Raw genomic sequence first — 9,097 nt, forward strand, 5'->3', positions numbered from 1 at the left:
ATCTCAGAAGGTGCTTGATATGATTTCAGTCTTCTTGAACTTGTAGAGATTTAGTTTGTGCCCTAACATGTGGTCTATCTTTGAGAATGTCCTATGTGCACTTGAGAAGAATGTGAATTCTGTAGTTTTGACCCGTAATTCTCTGTAGATATCTATTAAATCCATTTGGTCTAGTTCTTCATATAGAGTCTCTGTTTCCTTGCTAATTTTTTGTCTAGAGGATCTATCCAATGATATCAGCGGGGTGTTAAAATCCCCTGCTATTATTGTATTGCTATCGATTTCTCCTTTGAAGTCCTCCAGAAGATTTTTAATATATTTTGGTGCTTCTATATTGGGTGCATATATGTTTATCAAGGTTATATCTTCCTGTTGCACAGATTCTTTCAGTATTATGTAGTGGGCTTCTTTGTCTCTAGTTATGGCCTTCATTTTGAAATCCATTTTATCAGATATGCGTATTGCTACCCCTGCTATTTTTTCCTTTCCATTTGCTTGGAATATTTTTTTCATCCTTTCACTTTCAACCTATATGAGTCTTTTGTTGTTAGGTTGGTCTCTTGTAAATAACATATGAATGAGTCATGCTTTCTTATCCAATCAGCTACTGTGTGTCTTTTTATGGGAACATTCAATCCATTTATATTTAAGGTGATTATTGACATGTACTTATTTATTGCCATTTTTGTTTAGTGTGGTTCTATTTTTCTTCCCATTTCTTCTGCTAATTACAGCAGTCCTTTTAAAATTTTTTGCGTTGCTGGTTTGATGCTAATGTATTCCCTTAGCCTTTTTCTCTCTGGGAAGCTCTTTATTTGACCTTCTATTTTGAATGATAGGCTTGCCAGGTAGAGTAGTGTTGGATTCAGATCCTTGTTTTTCATGACCTTGATAACTTCATGCCATTCCCTTCTGGCCTATAGTGTTTCTTGTGAGAAGTCAGCTGAGAGCCTTATGGGGTTGCCTTTGTACGTAACCTGTTGCTTATCTCTTGCTGCTTCTAGGATTCTCTCTTTGTCTTTAATTTTTGGCACTTTGATTACTATGTGTGGTTTGGGCCTGTTTGGGTTCTTCTTACTTGGGGCTCTCTGTGCTTCTTGAAGTTGAATGCCTTCTTCCTTCACCAAATTAAGGAAGTTTTCTGTCACTATTTCTTTGAATATATTATCTAACACTTGCTTATTTTCTTCTTCTTCAGGGACTCCTATGATGCGAATATTATTCCGTTTCCAGTTGTCCCACAGTTCTCTTAAGCTCTCTTCCTGTTTTTCAATCGTTTTTTCCTTTTGGTTTTCTGAATGGTTGATTTTTTTTAGCCTGTCTTCTAATTCACTGATCCTGTCCTCAGCTTCCCGTACTCTTCTTTTTCGACCTTCCAATGTGTTTTTCGTTTCTGATATGTCATTCTTCATTTCTTACTGTTGAATTTTAATTTCCAACTGGTTGATTTTCAACATTTCTATGTCTTTACTCATGGTGCTCATGTCCTTACACATGGTGTTGAGCTTCCTCAACATCATTGCTCTAAATTCTGTTAACTTGCTTAACTGCACCTCATTTATCTCATGTTCCGTAGAGGTCTCTTGTTATTTCATTAGGCTTTTGTTTCTGTTTTTCACCATTTGGGCTATCATGTAGGGCTTTGGAGTCTGCCAAATTTTCCCTGTTGTTTTTGGTGTTCTGCTCTTTGTGGCTCCCTCTCCTGGGTTTGGATGAGCCAGGGAGGACCCACTTTAAACACCACCGTCAAGTCTTAGCTTTTCTGGTTAGTGTTGCTAGCCCAGGGAATGATAGTTATCCTCTAGTCTTTTTTGCCTGGAGGCTATTAGTAGAGGTCACCTGAAGACCCTTGGTTTTTGAGTTGCCTGAAAAACTCCCTCAGGTGCTCTGTGTAAGAGGATTTCCAGAGGGTGGGGCAGCTGCTTGTTGTTAATGGGCCTCAATTAGCATTTCAATGGCCACCAGGTGGGGTTGAATCTCTGGGGGAGGGGCCTCTGCCTCTCCCCAGGGCCCTGGGAAGGAGTAAAATGACCACAGTCCTGTGTGGCTACACTCAACAAAAGTTCTTAGCACCCTCCAATACCCGAGTGTCTCCACACAGTTCCAGTCCAGTCTGCCTTCCCTCTGCCAGAGCCCAAGCTGAGTGCCTGTTGCCAGTTTAGCCTCTGTCTAGACTCTGCGTTGTGGAGCCGCCTGGGACTTTTAACCCAAGGGCGCTGCTTCTAGCCAAGGGTGGCTGTGGCTGTGGCACCAGCCGAGGGTGTTGCACTCAGCAGAAACCCCAGGACTAAGCCATGGTAGTGGGACACTGATGAGTTGGCAGCAGCTTTCAGCAGAGTCCCTTGGTCCCTACGAGTCCATGTGGCACCAGCCGAGGGCTTAGCATGCAGAGTTCGCAGGACTCAGCCTCGGTAGTAGCATCCCGCCGAGTCCCCTGGTCGCAGCCAGTCCGTGCTAGTCCGTGCCAGTCCTTGCGGCACCAGCCGAGGGCTTAGCAGGCAGCAGAGTTCACAGGACTCATTCGGGGTCACAGCCGAGGCAGCAGCAGCAACTTCCCACTGAGCCCCCTGGTCCCCGCCCAGGCTGCTGGGGACCGTGTGCTCCCGGCCCGCTCTTGCTTCCTCACAAGCCTACCAGGATTGATATGGTGTCCCTGGTTATGTGCTCCTCCAAGGTGTCTTTCGGTTGCCCCTTCCTGAAGATTTGCCTTTATTTTCATTGTAAATCCAGTTTGGTCCTGGCAGATGGTCTATGTAGCTCCATTCACCCTGCCGCCATTTTTCCCGTCTGTTTTTATATTCCTTTGTATAATTAGCATCCATACACACATTCCAAATTCGGTAAGTTTATAGCATCTCAGCTTGATGGACACCTAGGTAGTTATTAGAATCATCATGAGGAAGTCAACAACTCCAACAGGCTTCCAGATACTTGGAAAGCAGGGGTATAAATGGTGGTAACTTTTTGCTGTTCAATAATATTAGGATTCTCTAAAAAAGGAATAAGAAAGAAATATTTGTTCACAAATTCAAATAAGTGAAGACAAATTTTCTTGTCTAATTTCTTCAGAACCACCAAAAGAGCCCAAATCATTTATAAGAATGTGACTGTTAACTTCATTAGGTTAGGGGCATAATCTCTACCTCTCATAATGGTAAGTCATCAAAGTAGAAATGCAAAGATTTTTAAAATTTGAATTTAATTTGAATAATGACCCACCTCCCTGCTCCACAAGATACCATATATTATTCCTGGAAACTATGAATATTTTATCTTACATGGCAAAAGGAACTTTGCAGATATAATTAAATTAAGGATCTTCAGGTGGGGATATTATTCTGGTTATTCAGTTAGGCCTAATGTAATTATAAGAGGGATGTCATATGATTCAGCTCTTCTGGGTATTTATCCAAAGAAAACAAAACACTAATTCAGAAGAATATAGGAATCCCCCTGTTCATTGCAGAATTATTTATAATAGCTAAGATAAACAATGTAAGTATTCATTGATGGATAAATAACAAAAAAATTATTACATTATTCACCCATAAAAATAAAAAAAAAAAGAAATTTTGCCATTTGAGACAACATTGATAGACCTTGAGGGCATTATGTTGAATGTAATAAGTCAGAAAGGGAAAGACAAACACTATATGATCTCACTTATATGTGGAATCTAAAAACAAAACAAAATATAACAAAAAAACCCAGACTCATAGCTACAGAGAACAGATTGATGTTTGCCAGAGGCAAGGGTCGGTGGGATGGCTGAAATGGGTAAAGGGGTTCAAAAGGTACAAACTTCCAGTCATAAAGTAAATAAATCATGGAGACGTCATCTATAGCATGGTAACTCTAGGTAATACTACTGCATTGCATATTTGAAGTTCCTAGGAGAGTTAATCTTAACAGTTCTCATCAAAAGAAAAAATTGTAAGTGTGTATGGTTATGGGTGTTAACTAGATTTATTGTGGTGATTATTTAGCAATATTACAAATATTGAAAGGAAAATAATGTTGTATGTCAATTATACTTCAATAAAAAAGATAAAAAAATAAATTTTAAAAAACAAGAGAGCCCAGAGTCAGAGACATAAACACAGAAGCACAATGTCAGAGGATGTGATGTGGACGTGAAGATGTCATGCTGCTGGTTTTGAGATAAAAGAAGGGGCTACAAGCCAACAAATGTAGGTGGCCTCTAGAACCTCAAAGAGGCAAATCACCGGATTCTTTCCTACAGACTTCATAGCCTACTGATTTCAAAAGGCTTAGATAATAAAGTGTTTACAATGCATAATGCAAAACCATGTACCTTGAAGTCAAATATGTCTGCTTGGGGAGACTTCAGCCTCTAGCTATGGCATGGAAATTGGCACTGGACTTGCCCTTCTTTTATAAACACTATAAAACTGTACAAAACATAAACTATTTTCATGCATTGAAAAAGCAGAAGGCAGTGCCCTCGGTGGTCTTCCAGATCTATCTCTTGCTTCAAAAGTCTTTGGACAAAACAAACCCAGGGATGCCATTTCCTCCAGCTTCCAACCACCCTCCAACCTCTTTTCTAGTCAAAATCTTCAGAACCATCTCTCCTATCCCTGGCCTCTGAAAGCAGCAAACACTGTTTTCAGAGCTTACCTCCTTATTGCCAAGTAACAATGAGTTCCCAAATTTGTCAGAAGTATTTCACAGAAGTGGAGGCCATTGTCAAACCCCTGGTCAACCTGCATCTGCAGGCCTCCTACAACAACTTTTCTCTGGGCTTCTCTTTCAACCATGACGATATGCCTCTGGAGAACATGGGACACTTCTTCAGAGAATTGGCCAAGGAGAAGCTCAAGGGGACTAAGCATCTCTTGAAAATGCAAAACCAATGTGGTGACCACTCTCTGTTCCAGAATGTGTTGGAGCTGTCCCAAGATGAGTGGGGTAAAACTCAGGATACCATGGAAGCCATCCTGGACATAGAGAAGAACCTGAACGAAGCGCTTGTAGATCTGCATGCCCTGGGCTCTATACACACAAACCCCCATCTCTGTGATTTCCTGGAGAATCATTTCCTGGATGAGCAGGTAAAATTCTTCAAGAAATGGGCAACCACCTGACCAACCTATGCAGGCTGGCTGACCCTTAGGCGGGGATGGGTGAGTGTCTCTTTGAAATGCTCACCCTCAAGCACAACTAGGAGCACAGAGGTCACTGGAGCCCAGAGGCCTTGTAGAGGCCTTTCTACATCACCCTGTGTCTGGCTTCTGCCTGAGTCTCTCATTGAAACACCTAAGCAGCATTTTAACCATTGTGGAGCCTCTCCCATGCCTTGGACCAAATGGAAAAAATAAAGCTTTTTTTTTTTGCAGCAAAAAAAGAAAAGGGCAGATAGCATATATCTAAAATACTTGAGAAAAAATAAACTCCAAAATTAAGCTGCTATTTCCCTTCATGCTCTAGTGGCACTTTCCTGACTATAGTACATGGTTTGGGAGCTCAAATAGAGAGACACTCTTGCTAAATAGAAAAAGAAGAAATTAGATTTCTGGGATACAGAAGCAGTAAAATTTTGTGTGATGGTATATAAGAAAGGAAGGAGCTGCAAGGTTATGCATGAGCAGAGCAATATTCCATTGGATCCAGGGATAGGAGCTTCTATGAGGTTGAGAGTTTAGTGGAGGATACAGAAGTCACAATTGCTGAAGACTTCAGAGTTATAGTCCAGCCAGGACAGACAGATTTCAGTAGCCTTGGCCATTCAACCAAAAAAAATCTCAGATAAGTCATATCTTTGGAAACAAACATGTCATAGAGTAAGGGCCATTCTCTAAGGCTAAAGACAAAACCATAAAAGATGTCCAAAATTAGTCTTTAAACACCAAAAGAATCAGCCAGTATACAACTGTTTGCCAGAATATAACATAATGCTCTTAAAAGAAAAACATATAATCCTAAATTTCTACAAGTATTTCAATACTTAGTATAAAATCATGCATCATTAGACATATATACATAGATACAGATAGAATTATGTAAAAAAAAAAAAATGGCCGCCATCAACAAATAATCAAACAACAAGTGTTGGAGAGGGTGTGGAGAAAAGGGGACTCTAGTACACTGCTGGTGGGAATGCAGACTGGTGCAGCCACTATGGAAAACAATATGGTGTTACCTCAATAAATTAAAAATTGAACTGCCATTTGACCAAGTGATCCCACTTCTAGGAATATACCCTAAGAAGCCTGAAACTCCAACCAGAAAGAGTATATGTACCCCCATGTTGTAGCAGCACTATTTACAATAGCTAAGATCTGGAAACAGCCCAAATGTTCATCAATAGATGAATGGATAAAAAAGCAGTGCTACATATACACAATGGAGTACTATGCAGCTGTAAGAAAGAAAGATCTCTTATCCTTTGAGACGACATGGAGGGACCTGGAGAGTATTATCCTAAGCAAAACAAGCCAAACAGAGAAGGACAAGTATCATATAATCTCACTTATTTGTGGAATATAATGAACATAACAGTCTGAGGAATGGGGTAGTCCCCGAGACATGGAAGTGGGGTAAAGGCTGACAATCCCCAGAAGAGGGGGTGGTGGGGGAAATATAAACCACAGAACTTATATGCATGTGTTCATGAACAAAGGACATGGACAACAAAGCCGGGCAAAGGGCTAGGAGGGAGGGAGAGGGGAGAATTTGTGGAGGGAAAAGGAGAAACATCTGTAACAAAAATAAATTAATTAATTAAAAATAAAAAATGCATAAAATGTGATTCATAATCAAAACATAAAAATCAGTCACTATACTAAAAGTTTCAGAAATTAAATTTAGCAGAAACAAAACAAAACCTTTAATTCTAGCATTACGAATATGTTGCAGAACTTGTAGAAAAACATGATCATAAAGAGTAAAAAGGTAGAGAATCTTAGCAGAGAAATGAAAAGTGTAATAAAACAACATGCTAGAATGAAAAAGTACATCTAAACTGATAAATTTACTATATGACAAAAGAGAGAATCAATGAAGTTGAAGACACATATAAATTCTCTACTCTGAACTAAAAAGACAAAATCACTTTAAAAATTGAAAAGAGCCCATGGCATTTTGTAGGGGGATTTTGTAAGCAGACCTTATAGTGGATTTTATCCAGTGCACCAGGCTACCTGTGTTCTTTCTCAGAAATAACCTCTGTGTGTCTGGATTATGTACAGCCATCTGTGATTGTTCTATAGTGAGCTGGGTCCTGTATCAATCATGCTCTCTATTATACAACATTCCAAGCCAAAGATATTGTTCTGAAATTAGTTACTCTGACTCTCACTTTCTCCTTTCAGTGAATGAATAGGTTATTCAGTAAACTGATATTACTGATCTAGATCAACAAAATAAAACAGCTCCTTCACACTATATCCTTAATTTTTATAATTTCTTGGTTTTGCCAAAGAACCCAATTAAAATATGGGCAGAGGATCTCAATAGACACCTCTCAGAACAGGACATACAATGGCCAAGAAATATATGAAAAAATGCTTAGCATCACTAATCATTTTGTCAAATGATTTTTCAGCATCTATTGATATGATCATATGGTTTTTATCTTTCCTATTGTTTATGTGGTATATCACATTTATTGATTTGTGAGTATTGTACCATCCTTGCATTCTTCGGATGAATCTCACTGGGTCATGATGAATAATTTTTTTGATGTATTGCTGGGTCCAATTTGCTAATATTTTGTTAAGGAATTTGTCATCTATGTTCATCAGGGATATTGGACTGTAGTTTTCTTTCCTTGTAGTGTCTTTATCTGGTTTTCAAATTAGGATTATGTTGGCCTCGTAAAATGAGTTTGGACGTGTTCCATCTTCTTGGTTTTTTTGGAATAGTTTGAGGAGAATGGGTATTAGATCTTCTTTAAATATTCAGTAAAATTCCCCTGTGAAGCCATCTGGGCCTGGGCTTTTGCTGGGAGTTTTTTTATTATATCTTCAATTTTCATTGTTGTTATTTGTCTATTCAAGTTTTCTATATCTTCCTGGTTCAGTTTTGGGATGCTGTATATTTCTAGAAATTTGTCCATTTTGTCTAGATTATCCAACTTGTTGGTGTATAATTGGTCACAGTATGTTTCAATGATTCTTTGTATTTCTGTGGTGTCAGTTGTTACTTGTCCTCTTTCATTTCTGATTTTGTTTATTGGGTTTCTCTCTTTTTGTTTCTTGATGAGTCTGGATAAAGGTCAATCGAACGATCTTGTTTATCTTTTCAAAGAACCAGCTTTTTGTTTCATTGATCTTTTAAATTGTTTTTTTTTTAGTATCTATGTCATTTATTTAACCTCTGACCTTTACTATTTCCTTCCTCCAACTAACTCTGGGTTTTTCTTTTTGTTTATTTTCTAGTTCTTTAGGTTGTAGGGTTAGAAAATCATTTAGAATTTTTTTTGTTTGTTTCTTGAGGTAGGCCTGTAGTGCTATGAAATTTCCCACCAGGACTGCTTTCGATAGGATCTAATCCCATAGATTTTTTTTGTTGTTGAGTGTTTTCACTGGTTTCCAGGAAGATTTTAATTTCTTCCTTGATCTCGTTAGTGACCCATTTGTTGTTTAATAACATGCTCTTTAGCCTCCAAGTGTTTGAATGTTTGGTGTGTTTTTATTGTAATTGAGTTCTAGTTTCATGCCACTGTGATCTGAGAAGATGCTTGATATGATTTCAATTTTCTTGAATGTGTAGAGACTTGCTTTGTGTTCTAACATGTGGTCTATCTTTGAGAATGACACATGTGAACTTGAGAAGAATGTATATTCTGCAGCTTTGGGGTGAACTGTTATGTAAATATCAATTAAATCCAACTGATCTAGTTTGTCTTGTAAGGACTCTATGTCCTTGTTAATTTTTTGTCTAGAAGATCTATCCAGTGGTGTCAGTGGTGTGTTAAAGTCACCCACTATGATCGTGTTGCTATTGATCTCTCCCTTGAGGTCTTCCAGAAGTTTTTTAATATATATTGGGGCTCCTGTATTTTGTACGTATATGTTCACCAGGGTTATATCCTCGTGTTGGATTGCTCCTTTTAATATTATGTAGTGACTTT

The 9,097-nt window shown here is 38.7% G+C and overlaps 1 protein-coding gene across 1 annotated transcript; it reads left to right on the forward strand.

Annotated features, from left to right (window-relative positions):
* Window positions 1-4,661: 4,661 nt before the first annotated feature.
* Window positions 4,662-5,108, forward strand: LOC118632622 (ferritin light chain-like). Its single transcript, XM_036265863.1, has one exon. The coding sequence runs from the start codon at window positions 4,662-4,664 to the stop codon at window positions 5,106-5,108; it is 447 nt and encodes a 148-aa protein (XP_036121756.1).
* Window positions 5,109-9,097: the final 3,989 nt, after the last annotated feature.

The sequence above is a fragment of the Molossus molossus genome, unplaced genomic scaffold, assembly GCF_014108415.1.
Source record: "Molossus molossus isolate mMolMol1 unplaced genomic scaffold, mMolMol1.p scaffold_m16_p_17, whole genome shotgun sequence".
Lineage (NCBI taxonomy): Eukaryota > Metazoa > Chordata > Mammalia > Chiroptera > Molossidae > Molossus > Molossus molossus.